Source organism: Phyllobates terribilis, unplaced genomic scaffold, assembly GCF_046119375.1.
Source record: "Phyllobates terribilis strain yellow unplaced genomic scaffold, ASM4611937v1 Scaffold_1__5_contigs__length_1240528914, whole genome shotgun sequence".
In the NCBI taxonomy this organism is placed as follows: Eukaryota; Metazoa; Chordata; class Amphibia; order Anura; family Dendrobatidae; genus Phyllobates; species Phyllobates terribilis.
In genome coordinates this window covers 358,662,670-358,682,012 of record NW_027362761.1, presented here as the reverse complement: position 1 = coordinate 358,682,012, position 19,343 = coordinate 358,662,670, and the positions used below count along the sequence as shown (strand labels likewise).

Sequence of the window (19,343 nt, the reverse complement as noted above, 5' to 3'; positions counted from 1 at the left end):
CCTTTTCTCCGACCCGAGTCCACGCCGCCTTCGCCTGTCCATGAGTGTCTTGGGAAAAATGGTCGCAGCCATGGAAGCAGTCCCGTTTGCCCAGTTCCATACCCGGCCTCTTCAACTGGCCCTTCTGTCGGCATGGGACAAGAACCCGTCGTCTCTAGATCGACGCATCAGGTTACCTCCTCATGTCAGAAGGTCACTAATATGGTGGACTCGTCCTTCTTCCTTCAGACCCTGGAGGTCATTCCTACCACTTCGCTGGCAGGTAGTCACAACCGATGCCAGCCTCATAGGTTGGGGGGCAGTCTTCCTCCACCACACAGCGCAGGGCCGTTGGAGTCTCCACGAAGCCTCCCTACCGATCAATATATTGGAGATAAGGGCAATTTACCTGGCATCGCGTCACGGGCAGAACATTCTTGCAGGATTCCCAGTCCGCGTACAATCGGACAACGCCACGGCTGTGGCGTACATAAACCGTCAGGGAGGAACACGCAGCAAGTCCGTCTTCAAAGAGGTGACAAGAGTGCTAGTTTTGGCCGAGAACACTGTTCCGGCAATCTCAGCAGTGCACATTCCGGGGGTCGACAATTGGGCGGCCGACTTCCTCAGTCGGCAGGGCCTTGCCTCAGGAGAATGATCTCTCCATTCCGAGGTGTTCCATCAGATATCCTTACGATGGGGCACGCCGGACGTCGACCTCATGGCGTCTCGGTTAAACAACAAGGTTCCATCCTTCGTAGCTCGGTCCCGCGATCCCCTTGCGATCGCTCAAGACGCGCTAGTCATCTCATGGTCTCAGTTCCAGCTCCCCTCTCTTTTTCCCCCTCTACTATTGATCCCTCGGGTCATCAAAAAGATCAAGACAGAGGGAGTACCGGTAATTCTAATAGCCCCGGATTGGCCCAGACGCGTCTGGTACGCAGATCTAGTAAACATGCTCGTCGACTCCCCCTGGAGACTGCCGGACCGTCCGGATCTCCTCTTTCAGGGACCTATTCTTCTTCAGAGTTCTCAGTCTCTGAATTTAATGGCATGGCCATTGAGGCCGCAGTGTTGAGGAAAGCTGGTTTTGCGGACAACGTCATCCAGACCCTAATTAGTGTCAGGAAACCCGCAACCTCGCGCATATACCACAGAACCTGGAGAGCCTTCTTTCGTCACTGCGAAAAGGATCAGCTAGCTCCCATGTCCTTTTCGCTACCGGTCATTTTGGCCTTCCTTCAGTCTGGCCTGGAAGCGGGACTCTCTCTAAGCACTCTCAAAGGCCAAGTTTCGGCCTTGTCTATTCTATTCCAGCGTAACTTGGCTTTCCGTCCTCAGGTTAAGATGTTTCTGCAAGGGGTGGCTCACCTAACGCCGCCTTATCGCTCCCCGGTGGATCCATGGGACCTTAATATGGTCCTCAGCGTCCTTCAACAGCCCCCGTTTGAACCCATCTCAGTCTCTCTTCTCTCCTGGAAGGTGGCTTTTCTGGTGGCTGTTACCTCTATTAGGAGGGTTGCAGAGCTCACAGCGCTCTCTTGTCGGTGGCCTTTTCTGGTCTTCCATCAGGACAAGGTAGTGCTCAGGCCAGTGCCCTCCGTTTTGCCAAAAGTAGTCTCCTCTTTCCACATCAATGAGGACATTGTTTTGCCTTCCTTCTGCCCGGCCCCATTGCACCCTCGGGAGAAATCCCTGCACAAACTGGATCTGGTCAGAGCTCTACATGTGTACCTTTCTAGAACGGCTTCCCTTCGTCGTTCGGACGCCCTGTTTGTCGTTCCTGAGGGGCGTCGCAGGGGTCTCCCTGCTTCCAAGTCAACAATCGCCCATTGGATACGTTCTACCATTTTGGAAGCATATCGCGTCTCAGACAAATCTCCCCCTCCGGGGGTAAGGGCTCACTCCACCCGGGCGGTGGGGGCCTCTTGGGCTGTTCGCCAACAGGCTTCAGCTTCTCAGATCTGTAAGGCCGCAACATGGTCTTCACTGCACACCTTTTCAAGGTTTTATAAGGTCCACACTTATTCCTCGGCTGATGCCAGTCTTGGACGGAAGGTTCTGCAGGCAGCAGTTGCCTGCAGTCAGACCTAGTCTGTGGCTGCCTTTTTTTTTTGTTCTCCCACCCTAGGGACTGCTTTTGGACGTCCCATGGTCCTGTGTCCCCCAATGAAGCGATAAAGAAAGAGGGATTTTTGGTACTCACCGTAAAATCTCTTTCTTGGAGCCTTCATTGGGGGACACAGCACCCTCCCTGATTTTGTGCATAGCTACAGTGGGCCCTATTGGGCATCTAATATAGTTTTCGCGGTTGTGCCACGTTGGGCATTGCATAGTTAATTGTTTAAGTTCCTCCTACTGCTTTAGCCACTAACTGGTGAGCTTGATGCCTGTAGACGGGTGTATACTGCGGAGGAGGAGCATTTTCTTTTTTGCCTAGTGTCAACCTCCTAGTGACAACAGCATACACCCATGGTCCTGTGTCCCCCAATGAAGGCTCCAAGAAAGAGATTTTACTGTGAGTACCAAAAATCCCTCTTTGCTGAGTACTTTCCTTCTATTAGCCATGGTAAAGTGAAGCATTTTGCTCTAAATCTACTTATTATTGTAACAAATTTATTTTTTATTTTTTCACACAGCCCAATGGTAAAGAAATTGGTGAAGTACCTACGGGTTCAAATGCTTACCACGTTGCTAGATGTATTTCTTGAGAAGTGTAGTGTTTGAAATGGGGTCACTTTGGAAGTGTTTATGTTGTTCTGGTACCTCAGGGGCTCTTCAAGTGGCGGCCACAAACTATATCAGACAAAGTTATGCTTGAAATAGCGATTCTTCCCTTCTGAGCCCTGCTGGGTGTCTAAAAAATAGTTTTCAACCTCATATGGCGTGTTGCGCTTCCAGGAGAAATAACTTTCCAATTTGTGGCATTCATTTTCTCCTATTACCCTTTGTGAAAATGAAAAATGTGTGGATAAAGCATCATTTTAGTTGAAAAAAAAGACTTTTAATTTTCTCAACCCAATGTTATACATTTTTAATGAGGAGCCTGTGGGTCCAAAAAGGACATCTCTAGATGAATTCATTGAGTGGTGTAGTTTCAAAAATGGAGTCACTTGTTGTTTTTTTCTCCTTTTTCAACACCTTGGTGACTCTAAATGCGACATGGTGTCCTCAATCAATTCCAGACAAAATTGGCCTCCAAAAGACAACCCTGTCATGTGTCCAAACAGTAATTTCCGACCATATATAGGGTCATTTCTTGTCAAATTGTGGAGTCCATTTTCTCCTGCTACTCTATTAAATCGAAAAATTTGGGGCTAAAACAACATTTTTATGTAAAACACAATTTTTCAGTTTTACCTTCCATTGTTATAAGATTGGGGGCTCTGCAAATGCAACATGGCGTCCATAATAAATTCCACCTAAAATTACTCACCAAAAGTCAAATAGCGCACCTTCCCTTCTTTGCCATGCTTCATGCCATACAGTATATTCCAACCATTAGATAGCGTTACGTTCAGTAGAAATTGCTTAACCCATTTTTTTATGTATTTTTTCTTATTAAAGCTTGTGAAAATTGAAAAATTTGAGGCTAAAGCAGAATGAGTAAATGTATAATTCATTCCTATGACGCACCTGAACCAACTGAATGCGGTTTTGAATACTTTGTGGGGTGCAAATTTTAAAATTATATAATTTTTGAGGTTTACTGACATATAAGCCCCTCAAAGTCATTTAAACACTGAATTGGCATGTTTAAAAAAAAAAAAATTCTAAATTTTGGTGATAAATTGAAAATTGCTGCTAACCCTTGTTATATCTTAAAATAAAAGGGCAGAAAAATTAATAGTTTGAAAATTGCAGATTTTTCAAAAAATGGCCTCAAATTTTCGATATTTTCATAAATAGGTGCAAGTTTTAACAATCTACAATTACCATTATTATGAAGTGCAGTGTGCCACAAAAAAATAGTCTCAGGATCATTGAGATTGGAAGAAGCATTCCCGAGTTATTACCACATAGTGACTCATGTTAAGGCCCCGTCACACTAAGCGAGATCGCTAGCGAGATCGCTGCTGAGTCACAAGTTTTGTGACGCAACAGCGACCTCAGTAGCGATCTCGCTACGTTTGACACGTAGCAGCAATCAGGCCACTGTTGTGAGATCGCTGGTCGTGTCGGAATGCCCTGGACCTTTTTTTGATCGTTGAGGTCCCGCTGGGTAGCATGCATCGGGCGTTTGACACCTTACCAACGACCTAGTAGGCGACTCAGAACTGAAACACATAAGCGTGCATTTGCGTTGCCTTTTCCGCACCCCTCAGCTCCGATTGGTGGTCGCTACTGCATTCTGATTGGGCGGCCTTGCCTTAAAGAAGGCAAAATAGTAGCGCAGAAGAACCTTTGAAGAATAGATAAATCGATGTGGAGTCGCAGCCCGGAGAACTCTACTATGATCTGCAAACCAGCACGCGGTCAGGAACAAAGGACCGAAGCGCTACTATGTTGCCTCATTTTAAGGCAAGGCCGTCACCCAATCAGAATGCAGTAGCAACCACCAATCGGAGCTGAGGGGGCGCGGAAAAGGCAACGCAAATGCACGCCTGACTACAGCGTCACACAGTACGTCCCTCATCGAGGTCTGAATCGTCAGATTAGTTGCTATGTGACAGGGTCCCAAAGACCAACGACATCGTTATACAGGTCTCTACTGGTCGCCGTATCATTGCAGCGTCGTTGGGAAGATCTGACTGTCTGACATTTCACCAGCGACCACATAGCGACGCAGCAACGATCCCTGCCAGGTCGTATCGTTGTCAGGATCGCTGTAGCGTCGCTTAGAGTGACGGGGCCTTTAGAGTTGAAAAATGTGGCTCTGTCAGGAAGGTGAAAACTGGCTTCAGCTGTAAGGGGTTAAAGGAGTTGTCCCACTAACAAAATACATTTTAACCCCTTCCTTACGCAGCCAATTTCCATTTTTGCCGTTTCCTTTTTTCTCCCCAGAGCTATGACCTTTTTTTTATTTTTCTGTCCACATAGACATATGAGGGCTTGTTTTTTTTGTGGGACAAGTTGTACTTTTGGATGACACTGTTAATTTTACCACATAGTGTACTGGAAAATGGGAAAAAATTCCAAGTGTGGTGAAATTGTTAAAAAAAACTGCTTTCTGTTGTTTATTTAGGAATTGATTTTATGGCTTACATTGTGTGGTAAAAATAACCTCTCAGTATGATTCTACTCATCAGTACAATTATGGCCGTACCGAACATGTCCAGTTTTTCTTTATTATTTTAGTGTTGAAAACCAAAGCTGAAGTTTGAAGAAAAAAATTGTTGGGACTTGTGTTGCCATTTTCTGAGAACGGAAGCGTCATTTCCCGTAACAGTTTAATTTTTAGGTTGATAGCTTATTTTTTGTGGCGCGAGTCAACATTTTTATGGATAGCATTTTGAGATGGATATGACACTTTGATCGCTTGTTACAGGATTTTACACCTGATTCTGCCTATATAGTTAGGTTTTTACCGACATATGATGTACTGATATGTCACATATGCTGGCTCCCTGACTTTGATGCAGGTTCGCACAAGGGGCACATCATATCGGCATGCCTGTGACGTGATCGCGGGACTCTGATGGGTTGCTATGACAGCCTGGGTTCAGCTGAAGACCGCCGTGCCTGTCATTACAATACTCGTTTCAAAGCCGGTGTTTGGCTGCCATTCATAGGAGATTGTGATTTTTACTATACGAGCAGTGCTGATGCACAGCTATGTATAGCACAAGCGATCAAATGATTGCAGGTTCAAGTCCCCTAAGGGGACTAATAAATACAGTTAAAAGTGAAAAAAAAGTTTTAAAAAATTACATATAAAAAAACCCCGCAAAAGTTCAAATCACCCCCCTAAGAAAAAAATAATTTTAAAAATGAAGAAAAAAAAACATATTTGGTATTCGTAAAAGTCCAATCTATCAAATGTAAAATAAATTAATTCAATTGTTAAATGGCTTAATGAAAGAACAAAATCAATACCGCAGAATTACATTTTATTGGCCGCTGCAACATCGTATCTATCCCAAGATGGTATCAGTTTAACCATCAGCTCATTGCGCAAAAAATACACCCTTACGCAGACCCATATCCCAAATATTTAAAACTTTACGAGTCTCGTAAAATGACAACAAAAGAAACATTTCAAATCTGCCCAAAAATTTTTTTGCCACTTAAATAGAGAAAAAACAAAAAACAAAACTATAAATGATTGGTATTTGCGTAGTTGAACTGACATGGAGACGGACTGAGATGGAGAATCCTATTGCCAGGTCAGCTTTACTGTATAGTGAACATGGTAAATAAAAAAAAAATAATTGTAGAATTGAACAATTTTTGCAATTTTAATGCACTTTGAATTTTTCTCCGCTTTCCAGTATATCACATGATAAAATGAATGGTGTCATTCAAAAGTACATCAAAACAAGCTCTCATACGGTTATGTGGACGGAAAAATAAAAAAGTTATGACTCATGGGAGAGGAGACAGAAAAAACTAAAAATAGCCCCGTTAGGGAAGGGTTAAATGATATAGAAAACTTTTTCATGTTAAACATCCATCAGTCTTATTGTTTTTGTCTAATGCTCTTTCTGCAATTTTAGGTTTCACTGGACACCCTGTACATGACTGCTGTGAAACACGTTTTTGAGAAAAGTTTAAGACCCAAAGCTTTAAAACAAAAGAATAATGAATGCTCTTCTCTTATCAACAAAGAAACCGTTAAGACTGTGCAAACAATCCAGTCATACCTTAAGGCTATGTGCCCACGATGCAGAAATGAAGCAGAAAATTTCTGCAGCATTTCTGCATCTCCCTGGCAGAAAAAACGCATGCAGATTGTGCATGCGTTTTTCCTGCAGAATACATGCGGAATACATGCGGATTCACATGCGTATCCACATGCGTTAACGCATGTGTTTCCGCATGTGGACTGACAAGCACTTTCCAGGAGATAGCATCACTTGGAAAGTGCTTGACAGCTAGGTCACACTGTATAAATCCATGCAAACGGCATGGATTTATATAGTGTGACCGTAAAAATAAAAAAATAAAAGCTATACTTACCCCCGATCCCCCGCCGCGTGTGCTGTCGCTCTCCTTCCTGGTTCCTTCCTGGCTTGCCAGCATCTCGCGAGACAGCCTGCTTTCACATGACCGCGACGTCATCTCAGGTCCTGGAAGGAGAAGCACTGCAGGGGCCGCCGGACAGGTGAATATAAACTTTATTTATTATTTTATTCTTTTTTTTACAGGTACTATGGTACCCAGGTCTGGATGAGAGTCTTCTCACCTCCAGACTTGGGTACCATCCGCACATTGAACCGCATATAATCCGCTTGTACAAATGTACAGACACGGATTCTATGCGTCTCAATGCAAGTCAATGGCGGCGCTTCCGCAAAATTAATGAACATGCTGCGGATTTATGAGTGCTGCAGAAACGCTGCGGAAAAATCCGCAGCATGTGCATTGACATTGCGGAATGCCATTGGGGACCATGGGGTGCGGATTACCATGTGTTTTTGATGCGTTTCCGCAGCATAAACGTATGAAAAACGCATCGTGTGCACGCAGCCTAAGTCTATCAGCAACCCTGAGTGGGCAGCAGCTATTGCGCATAGGCTTGCACAAAAACTACCAACTGGCAGGTATAGCTTTTGCTTTTATGGTATTCATTGTATCTATACAATTTCCTTTTTTCTTTTTGGGAGGGGGGGGGGTAAATTAGTAATGATCTTGGATTTATTATAGGACCTGATAAAGTTCATGCACTGAAATTCTGTCTCCATTTGGCTGAAAAGTGGAAAAATAACAGATCTCCTAAGGTAAGACCTGAATGGTGTAATAAAGCAATATTATTGCAGAGTATGTCTGATGATTAAAAGAACATAACTTCACAAAATAATTTAAAAAAAGGAATTAGTATAAAAAGTATTTAAAGGGAACCTGACAGTAGATTCATGCCTGAACCATGGACAACATGAAATCTGATACAAGCTGAGTTATTGTACTCGCATGCCTCCTCAGCGCCGCCTTACTCACTGTGGTTACCACGCTGCTTCTCTTCGTGTCAGGCCGACTTGCTGAGTTTGTCTCTTGCAACACTCTATGCTGTTTCCTCGTGGCTACAGGAGGGTGTTGCCGGATCTTGCAGGAATTTAAACCTGCTGTGTCCTGTAGGGTATGTATTTCCTAGCCATTCACCAACCAGCAGGTGGTATCTCAGGCAACTCCTCCCACCACTCCTCTCTTGATCTAAGGTTCTAGTTCAGTCTCTGTCTAGATTCCTGTAAGGTGGACTCTTGTATTGTCTCTCCTGTTTTCTGACCCAACTTGCCTACCTGTTAATCCTGAATACATACATGAATCTGTCCTGAAGTGGTATCTGGTGACTACCTGCGGAAAGGCTATCCTCACCATCAGAATGAACACCCGGTAGTCACTTAGTTACGCCCCTCCAGGGTAAGCCAGGCCCGTGGCGCAGTGGGTCCACACTCACCAGCGTTATGCGTGGGTTTCCTCTGGGTACTCCGGCTTCCTCCCACACTCCAAAGACATACTGAAAGGGAATCTCGATTGTGAGGCTCAGTAAGGACAGTGGAAATTATGCCTGTAAAGTACTGTGGAATTAAAGAAGCACTCCCATCAAAGTTTTTATTTTCTTAATATATTGAAATCATCATATTATATAGCACTGTGTGCTTAAAATTGCTAATTTTGCCCTTCTACCCAGCTAATTCTTCTCTTTTCTATTAGGTCTTTGACATCACGAGATTAAAAATTTACTTGCTGAATCCTTCTAAGCTCTATGTAGAAACAGGAGGTCAATTTTCCCTGCGTGACTCATGGGTTACTGCAAAGGTCCCTGGCAGAGGGAGGAGGGAGCAACAGAATCAGGAGATGAAGAGGGGAAAGATTCATGCAGGAAAAAGAGACTTCCTGTTTCTACAAAGAGCAGAGAAAAGGGAAGAATTAGCTGGTAGAAAGGCAAAATGAGCAATTGTAAGTACACAGTGCTATATAATGTGATTATAATTTCTTAGGAGGATAAAAACTTTGATGCATGTGCTTCTTTAATGGTGCTATATAAGTGAGTAAAAGAAAGTAAAAAAAAAATAAGTTCTTAGGCCCTTAATAAAAAAAAAATGGCCCCAGATAATCCCTTTAAGCAATTACTGGGAGATACTCTCTAAAATGTAGAGTGCTGTGGAATATGTTGGCGCAATAGAAATAAAAATTGTTATTATATTATTATTATGCCACTTGCAGTGAATCATGTTGTATGTTTCTTGTTGAAGAAAGGTTTATGATGGGGCCCAGTTGATAAAATCTGTCATTTTCTCAAGAACAGGTCAATGTCATTCAAAAGTTGTAGATTTTCTAAGACTAATTTGAATACTTTTCACATTTGCAGCTCATTTAGATGTTGCACTGTATTATAGCATATATCCTACATAAACTTCTGTACAAAACTAAACTACATAGATCAATTCCAACTTCTGAACACCTTATTGTATATGTAAGGTATATAACCATTACAATGCAATTACATATTGTTACCTTATTATCGTTAAAGGAAGAATCTCATGAAAGAGCAGAGACACTAATAAAGAAGCTAAGCGTGCAGTACCAACGATCAGCCATAGAAAATGTACTAATAACGCACAAAATAAACACTCCAGATTTCTTAAAATAGATTGGTAAACCAGCAACCCTTATTATTTCACTGTTTGAGCACAGTAGTGTGGAGGAAAGAATACGCAACCCAACAGGCAGAGATTATCCAGGTTTGTACAAATCAAATAATTTATTTTTGTGTTTCTTCTTATTTCTCATTTAATATATTTATGGTGATTTCTTGTTTAGTTTAATAATAACAACTTTTTTTTACGATAATCTGCACTAAATGGCAAAATGTTATGTTGCAGGATAATTGTCATAACGCTTGATTAGGTTACACATAAGACCTCTGTATAATATGCCGACTGAAACACTTTGAAGCCTTTGGTTTATATTATTTTTTTTTTTTCTAGATATCCACACAATAGCTAAGCAAATAGCTGAAGTCAACAACCTGAGTGTTAATAAAATTCGTGACCTTCTACTCGATAAATGGCTGTGCCCGAATACACTACCACAAGCATCTGTGAGTACAGTCAGTCTTTTATTTAATTGACAAACATAAAAAGAAAACAGAATGGTCCTTCTCTTTATTTGCTTTTGTTTTACAGAACGATAAAGGTTTATTGGGTGACATTCGAGGGGATGAGGGTCTCAGCAGGTATGTAGTAAACTGGAAGCATTATGTTTCACATGCATGATTGTTAGCTGAAATGCCAGGTCTGTGGTGGTAACTATTTGTAACATTATGAACTGATACACCAATATCTTTCTATTAAAAAGTATTATTTATATACTATATGTGAGATCCATAACCCAAACACCAGAATTGCGGCGTTAGCAGAAACACCACAAATTGTTATTTCTTCTATTTATGGAGAGGTGTCAATTCAAATGTACACACAAATTTATGATCACCATGATTTTTGAAGGGGTTATCTGGGCAATTCTTATTGATATATTTATAATTGCACGTCTTTTCCCCCCTTCCTTCACCCATGTCCATTCACTAGCTATTTAGTGCGACAGTATCCAGTTTTTATCTGATCACCTTGCTCCACGGGTTTGCCACACAGGACCCGTTTTTATGTCAGCAGCTTTCAGCCATACTTATCCCCTTGAGTGCTAGTGTCTTTACTTTACTTATTGTGGCTAATGAACCTGTGGATTTATTGAAACAGGAAAGTTAGAGTCTAAAATAGCCCCAGTGGCCAGTGTGAAAATTAAGTTAATTGTTTTTACATTTTTAATACGTATTATGATATAGAAATAAAAGACATTGCCAAAAATATGTTAAAAATAATTTAACGCACAAACTGAATTTACATAGTAAGTCAATTTCTGATTGTAGCGTCCCTTTTAACTAGCCATGCATGCTAGCTGATAGTGAAATGCTGGTTTGGCTGACTGCTAGATTTTTCGATTTCCCCATAAACATGCTTGAATGTAATTTGTGAGAACAGCATGTTAATATGCAGCCATATATGCATGTTGCATTGTTGATTACTGATGATTCCAGTATTGTCATTCTCTGGTTCTCCTATTTTGCAGAATTATATACCGTATATTCCGGCGTATAAGACGACCTGGTGTATAAGACGACCCCCCTACTTTCCTGTTAAAATATAGAGTTTAGGATATATTCACCGTATAAGACTACCCCTTTTCCAACGCATACCAAACACCGGTAAAAATTTTAAAAAAACAGATTTGAATTTAACATGGTCCTTTTTTAATTTAAATTCTTATGACATGCAGGTATATAGCAGGAAAACTGTCACTCATAAACATAAGGCATACAACAACAACATTACTATCATCCATTTTCATCAGCGGCATACACCGGTACCCGACAATTTACAACAGAAAGAATAGAGCTTCACACATAGATTAGATAGATAGAAATATGTCAGTCACATATATATGAAGTACAGTGACATTGTTGCTTACTGTACTTGTCATTTAGTGTAAAGGATTTATTTAAAAAAATAATAGTGTTTTCGTGCACCGTCTCTTTAAAAAAGCCAGCCGGCAATTCAGCATCTGTACCCGACAATTTAGAATAGAAGGAATAGAGAATCATACATAGATTAGATAGATAGTACAGTGACAGTGTTGATTACTGTACTTGTCATTTAGTGTTAAAATAAAGGATTTATTTTAAAAAAAATGGCGTGGGGTTCCCCTTAATTTTAGTCTCTAGCGGAGGTTAAGCAGACAGCTGGGGCAGATGTTTGAAGCCTGGGAAGGGGGTAATGCCCACGGAGCTTCCCAGACTACTAATATCAGCCCCCAGCTGAATACCTAGCCTTTACTAGCTATTAAAATGGGGGACCCCCCCAAAGAAATGACGTGGGGTCCCCCCTATTTTAATAGCTAGCAAAGGCTAGGCAGACAGCTGGGGGCTGATATTAATAGCCCAGGAAGGGTGCCATGAATATTGGCCCCCTCCCAGGCTAGAAACACCAGCCGTCAGCCGCCCCAGAAATGGCGCATCCCTAGGATGCGCCAATTCTGGCACTTAGCCTCGCTCTTCCACGCTGCCCTGGTGCGGTGGCAGGGGGTAATAGGGTTGGGGTTCATGTCAGCGCCAGCTGCCATGAAGCCCAGGTTAGTAATGATGGGCGTCTATAAGACACCCCCATTACTAACCTACAAAGTGTTAAAAAGAAAAAACACAAACTACACCAAGAAAAAAATAATTTATTTGAAATAAACCACACCATTTTATTTAATTCTTAGTTTACTAAAAAAAAAAATAGTTACCTGTCCACGTTCCTGCGCTGATCTCCCATGCACAGCTGTCACATCTGGAGATGGTGACAGCTGTGCATGGCTGCTGTAAGCTCACACTGCCGGGAACACATCCGCTCCCAGCAGCGGGAGCCACTGACTGAGGTCACCGGAGTGCATTCAGTCAGCGCAGCTCCGGAGACCTCCTTTACGGCACTGCTGTACCGTGGGAATTTCTCACGATACAGCAGGGCCGTAAAGCAGCTAACCGGAGCAGCGCTGCCTGAACTCCGGCGAACCTGCTTATGCAATGACGGGGCTGCTTTACGGCCCCGTCATTCTAGCGGCAGCAGCGGTTCAGAGCGGTCACATTCTATGTGGCTGCTCTGAACTGGAGATCTTCGTGGGACACTCGTGTACTACTACGGAGGGGTAAGGATAAGGTTGTGGTTTATTATTTTATATTTTATTGCAGGAGATCGATGGCTTCGGGGAATTAGGTGTCTAGGTGAGTATAGGTGTAGTTTTTTATTTTTTACTTTATTTTAGGTGGCGATCGGCGGGGACAGGTAATGTATGAACTAATTTATTGTAGGCAACCACTGGCCACCAATGACATGTATTTAAAATTTATTGGGGACACAGTAGGGCAATTTATATAGCAGGATCAGGCTGATGGGAACTACTGCTCCCATCGAGCTGATCCTGCTGGCAGGAGTGGACGGGGGACAGACATAGGCCGATAGGAGTAGTAGTGTCACATCGGCCTATGTCTGCCTGCACGCACACACCCGCAGACATCTCACAGACACCGCACACACCCGCAGACATCGCACAGACACCCCACACACACTCGCAGACACACGCACAGACACCCGCACACACCAATCATGACGGGTCTGGGAGGTGAGGCTGACCTGTGAGACCGTGGGAAAGTTCATGTGAGTTCATGCAATGCAGTCAAGCATGAACTCACATGAACCCTCTGAGGGCACCGCGGCGACTTCAAATGAACAGCTGATCAGCATCACCTGATACCTCAGCTGTTCATTTGAAATAACCGGCGGGAAAGCGCAGCACAGAACGGGAAAGCCGGCGGTGAAGTCTTTTCACTGCCGGCTTCCCCGCCCGGGTCCTTCGCTCCCCGCTCCTTGGTGCTGCGCTCCCCGCCCGGTCCTAACTTACAATCGGGATGGGAGGTGGCGAGGGGAGCGGAGGATCGGGGTGGGAGGCTGCGGGGAAGCAGTATGGGGCTGTGTGATTGTTTAAAACTTCCCAGCTCCGGACACAGCGCAGGGCTTCTGTGACAAGTGAAAGCTGTCGGCACAGAAGCCCTGCGCTGTGTCCGGAGCTGGGAAGACACTGCGATGTGTCAGAAAAGTTCGCTAGGTTCTGTCTGTCTCCGCTGCTGGGAATACGCTGCGCTGTGTCCCAGGCCTGAGAAGACACAGCGCAGCGATGTGTCAGTTTCAGCACAGAAGCGCTGACTGTCTGGACCTACTGCCGCCGTATTTTAACTCCCTCCACCTTATATTAACTCCCACATGGCAGGGATACGGCCACGGCAGCTTATTAACACCCCCAGAGTATCCCCGCATGTCAATTTTTCCCTTCTCCCGTGACAGCACCACCTGAGAGAGGGTATCCGCCCACCAAGGACAGGAACCTACTGAATAAAAAGGCGGTACCTCTCCTCCGCATCAGTTTTGGTTCCTGTCCCTGATGGGAGCCTCACCAGGTGGTACCTCACGTACCTGGATTATGGACGGTGCGGCCTGGAGGCCGTGGAAGCAGCAGATGGTCCCTGTTCCCAGCCCGTCTGGCTGCTGCCCGGGTCTGCGTGTGGGGAGGAGGTGCTGTTTTTGGATTCCTCCCCGCGTGCGCCGGGGCCTGCGCCTCGCAAAGATGAACTGAGCGCGCCGGCCGGCAGGTCTTCCGGGCTGCGCACGTGGGGGTCGCGTCGCACCCTGTGACGGAGCGCGCCGGAAGTCCGGGCTGCGCACGCGCGGGGTGCTGACGCGCCCTATCACGGAGTGCGCCGGAAACCGGGTCTGCGCATGCGCGGGTGGGAAGCTGTCATCCCACTGCAAGCGCGCAGGCAGGTGGATCTGCGGGTAGCGCGCCAGCTGGCTAAAATTTAAAAAAAAAAAAAAAAAAAAGAGAGATGAGCACGCTGCCGGAAGGGGAGGAGCCTAAAGGAGGTGGAGCCCTACTGCTTTTAAGGATGGGGAGCAATCAGGATGGCGGTGTCTGCATCCCCGCCATGATGGATGAGGAACCGCAGTCACCTGGGCAGCAGCTGTCACCGCCACAGGAAGTACAGCAGCAGCCACAGCCATCAAAGCAGCGCAAGCAGCTCAAACAAATGGAACGGGAATCTTCCCATCGACAAAGTCACAGCAGTGAGGGGCGTACGAGTTCCGGCAAGACTGGTCAGAAAAGACTTCGTCAGTCCACCTCCGCCAGATGGGAGCCCTCATGTGAACGGCAACCACCGCCTCCGGTACCCTAGTCTGAACGGCAGTGTGGTGAGTGATCTTCGTGAAAGTCTCACCTTGAATAATGTGCTCTTCTCTCTCTCTCTTTTCCTCCTTCTTCTCCTTTTATTTCTTGGGGCAGGAGGCGAAGAAGTGTAGTGCTAAAAGTAAAAACAGGGAGTGTGCTTTATGCAAAATCGGTCTTCCCACCTCCTATGCCAAAAACCTATGCTCGGACTGTATTCAGAAAACCATTGCAGAGGAGTCCTCCAGGTTTTCTTTAGAATTAAAGGATCTAATCCAGACAGAGGTCAGAGAGTCTTTAAGAGGCTTAACCTCACTCAAAAAGAAGAAGCGAAAACTAGTTTCTTCAGAATCAGAGGAATCAGTGGAGTCCCGTTTTACGAGAGAACTGCCTTCCTCCTCTAATCACTCCTCATCGTCATCGGAGTCTTCGGATGATGATGGGGGGGGCAGACCTTGTTTTTCGGTTGAGAATACTGAGAGACTAGTTAAAGCCGTCAGAGGGACTATGGGTATTACCAATACCAAAGTGCCCAGAACAGTCCAGGATGTTATGTTCGGGGGCTTAGACCAAAGGAGGAGACTCTCATTCCCGGTCAATGACAGGATTAAATCTCTGATAGAAAGGGAATGGAAGAAACCGGAGAGGAAGGGTCAGCTGCCATCATCCTCCAAGCGGAGGTACCCCTTTGAGGATGAGGATGCGGCTAAATGGGACAAAACCCCTAAGATTGACGTGGCCATTTCAAAATCTTCAAAAAAATCCACTCTGCCCTTTGAGGATTTAGGAGCCTTAAAAGACCCGCTGGATAAAAAAGCGGAGTCCTTCCTTAAGCAAACCTGGGAGTCGTCAGCAGGGGCCCTTAAACCGGCAGTAGCAGCGACCTGCACTGCTAGATCTATGATGATCTGGCTTCAACAATTGGAAGACCAGATCAGGGGGAATGTGTCCAGGGAGAAAATTCTATCAGACCTTCCTCTTGTGCAGGGAGCGGCTGCATTCCTGGCAGATGCATCGGCAGATTCAGTTAGGCTGGCTGCCCGGTCTGCAAACCTCTCTAATGCAGCCCGTAGGGCGCTATGGCTCAAGAGCTGGCCAGGAGATGTGCAGTCAAAGTCTAAACTGTGCTCAATCCCTTGTGAGGGGGACTTCTTGTTCGGCAAAGGTCTAGATGACATCCTAGATAAAGCCGCAGACAAAAAACATGGATTTCCCACGGTGTCTGGTTCCCGATTTAACAGTTCCTTTCGGAAGAGAAAATACAGCCGCAGTAAAGCTCCCAGAGACCAAGGTAGCTGGAAAGACCGAAAGCCGTATAGCAGAGGCTTCATGTTTGGGGGTCCCTCCTCCGAGAATAAGAAAGCCCCTAAGTGACAGTTCCCCCCAGGTGGGAGGAAGATTGTCCCCCCTCCTGCCTGCCTGGAAGGAAATTTCATCCAATTCTTGGATCTTAGGGATAATCAGGAGGGGGCTCACATTAGAGTTCAAAAGCAGGCCCAAGAACACTGTCAAAATATCAGCCCCCAGAGGTTTAGCGGAACAGATAGCCTTACAGCAGGAAGTTCTCTCTCTGCTCATGAAAGGAGTTCTGGTGGAAACACCTGCACCCGAGCAAGGAAGAGGATTCTATTCGACTCTCTTCCTAATAAAGAAGCCGGACGGCTCCTTCAGGACCATTGCGAACTTAAAGAGACTGAACGACCATTTAATCTACAGGCCTTTCAAGATGGAAACAATAAAATCAGCCATAAAGATGTTATTTCCGGACTGTTTTATGTGCGTCCTCGATCTGAAGGACGCCTACTACCACGTCCCGATTTTGCCAGATCATCAACAGTTTCTAAGAGTAGCTGTACAATTCGGCAGGCACGTAAGGCATTTTCAGTTCGCAGCTCTTCCCTTTGGCATTTCCATGGCGCCGAGAGTCTTCACAAAAATCATTCTGGAGGTCACAGCGCACTTGAGGGAAAGAGATATTTTGGTCATCCCTTATCTGGACGACTTCTTAGTAGTGGGCAGATCAAGTCAACTCTGTGCTCTAGCCCTGGCGGACGTCATGGCCAGTCTAAGACGCCTAGGTTGGCTGTTAAATCTGGAGAAGTCAAGGCTGGAACCAAAGAGGGTTCAGTCTTTCCTGGGTCTCATTCTGGACTCAGAAAACCAAACCTGTCTTCTGCCAGAGGAAAAGAAACTGAAGATCAGATCCCTAACATCTCAGGTTGTCAGCAATCCGACCATGACCCTGAGGAGTGCAATGTCTCTGTTGGGTACAATGACGTCTTGCATCCCGGCGGTTCAGTGGGCCCAGCACCATTCCAGATGTCTTCAACAGGAGATTCTGGCAGCGGACAGGCGGCTCAAAGGTCGCCTGAATGGGAAAATATCTCTTCCAGATGTTGTGATCAACTCCCTGGACTGGTGGACATCTCCGGTCAACCTATCTTTGGGGGTTCCTTGGACCTTCCAGGTGTCGGATACAATTACAACAGACGCAAGTGCGGAAGGTTGGGGAGCTCACCTAAGGGATCGTTCTGTACAAGGCCTCTGGTCGGACAGCGAGACAAGTCTCTCTTCCAACATGAAAGAGCTGTTGGCAGCCAGAAACGCGCTAAAAGAATTCAGTTCTGTTCTTCAGGGTCCTCACGTCAGGATAATGTCAGACAACAGATCAACAGTCGCCTACATCAATCATCAGGGGGGTACCAGGTCTCTCCCTCTGATGTTAATAGCGGATCAGATCTTCAGGTTTGCCGAGAGTCGGCTGGTTACGCTCTCGGCACTGCATATAAAAGGGGAAGAGAACATAAAGGCCGATTTCTTGAGTCGTCACATCTTGAAACAAGGAGAGTGGGAGTTGAATCCAGCCGTTTTTCAGCAGATTGTGGATCGGTGGGGACAGCCCCAGATAGATCTGTTTGCAAACAGACACAATCGGAAGACCGAAACCTTTTGCTCCCTGAATCCAAAAGAGGGGGCGTTTGCGGTGGACGCGCTGCAGATTCAGTGGGATTTCACTCTAGCTTATGCCTTTCCCCCTTTAGTACTGATCCCTACTATCCTGAGGAAGATCCGAGAGGAACGGGCGAGGGTTATATTGATCGCCCCGTTCTGGCCCAAGAGACCATGGTTCACTTGGATGAAGAGAATGTCCCAAGCAGATCCATGGGTTCTTCCGGACATCCCGGATCTCCTCAGGCAGGGCCCAGTCTGTCATCCCCAAAGAGCGGGCCTGCATTTGACGGCTTGGATTTTGAGAGGTCGCTATTGACGCAAAGGGGGTTTTCTCCGGATCTTGTTACTACCCTTCTAGCAAGTAGAAAGCCGATAACAACTAGAATCTATGGTAGAACCTGGGCTAAGTTCTTGTCTACCTCGGGTCAGTCTGCCAAAGGGAGGATTCCTATTGAGGCCATACTAGAATTCCTCCAGAAGGGGTTAAACATGGGACTAGCCACCAGTACTCTTAAGGTACAGGTATCAGCTCTGGGGGCACTGTATAATTATGACTTGGCAGCAAATAGATGGATCATTAGATTTATTAAAGCCTGTCATAGATCCAGACCTATTCCTGTTCCAAGAATGCCTCCTTGGGACCTTAATTTAGTTCTGGAAGCATTAACCAAACCTCCCTTCGAGCCCTTAGAGAAGGTTTCAGAAAAAATCTTAACTTTAAAGACTGCGCTATTGGTGGCCCTGACATCAGCTCGTAGAGTCAGTGACTTACACGCACTATCCGTTAACCATCCATTCACTCAAGTATGTATGGATAGAGTAATCTTAAGACCAGACCCGGCCTATCTTCCAAAGGTAGCCTCCAAGTTCCATAGGACGCAAGTAATCACTCTCCCTTCCTTCTATCCTAATCCTAGGGATTCTGAGGAACATAAGCTTCACACCTTAGATGTTAAGAGGGTGTTAGTCCAGTATTTGGAAGTGACAAAAGCCTGGAGAAAGAGTGACGCTTTATTTATATCCTTTCAGGGGGCTAGGAAAGGACTTAAGGTTACAAGGGGGACCATAGCTAGATGGGTCAGGGATACTATTACCTTAGCCTACTCTTCTAGCAATCTGCCGGTTCCTGAGAACCTGAAGGCCCATTCCACCAGAGCGGTAGCTGCTTCCTGGGCTGAGAAGGCGGATGTGCCCATCGACATTATATGTAAGGCGGCAACTTGGTCATCCCCTGCTACATTTTACAAACATTACCGTCTTGACCTTTCCTCTTCTACTGATCTGTCCTTTGGTAGAAGGGTGTTGCAAGCGGTGATCCCTCCCTCTGGTATTTGATCTCTATAAATCTCTCAGGTGGTGCTGTCATGGGAGAAGGGGAAAAGATCCTAGTTACTTACCGGTAACGGGATTTTACAGAGCCCATGACAGCACCCTATTAATTCCCTCCCCTTTATCACTGTGGTGTGCACTTTTTTTAAGGTGTTTAGTACATATGTTGAGGT

General features: G+C 45.3%; 1 protein-coding gene across 1 annotated transcript in view; it reads left to right on the top strand.

Annotated features, from left to right (window-relative positions):
- The window catches only part of LOC141261709 (kinetochore-associated protein 1-like), a 95,867-nt gene that overhangs the window by 72,435 nt on the left and 4,089 nt on the right, over positions 1–19,343 (top strand). The window contains exons 14-17 of the mRNA XM_073676237.1: positions 7,786–7,859; positions 9,611–9,821; positions 10,068–10,180; positions 10,266–10,315. Coding sequence (XP_073532338.1) covers positions 7,786–7,809 — 24 coding nt within the window. The 3' untranslated portion in view covers positions 7,810–7,859; positions 9,611–9,821; positions 10,068–10,180; positions 10,266–10,315. The remainder of the gene's footprint in view (positions 1–7,785; positions 7,860–9,610; positions 9,822–10,067; positions 10,181–10,265; positions 10,316–19,343) is intronic.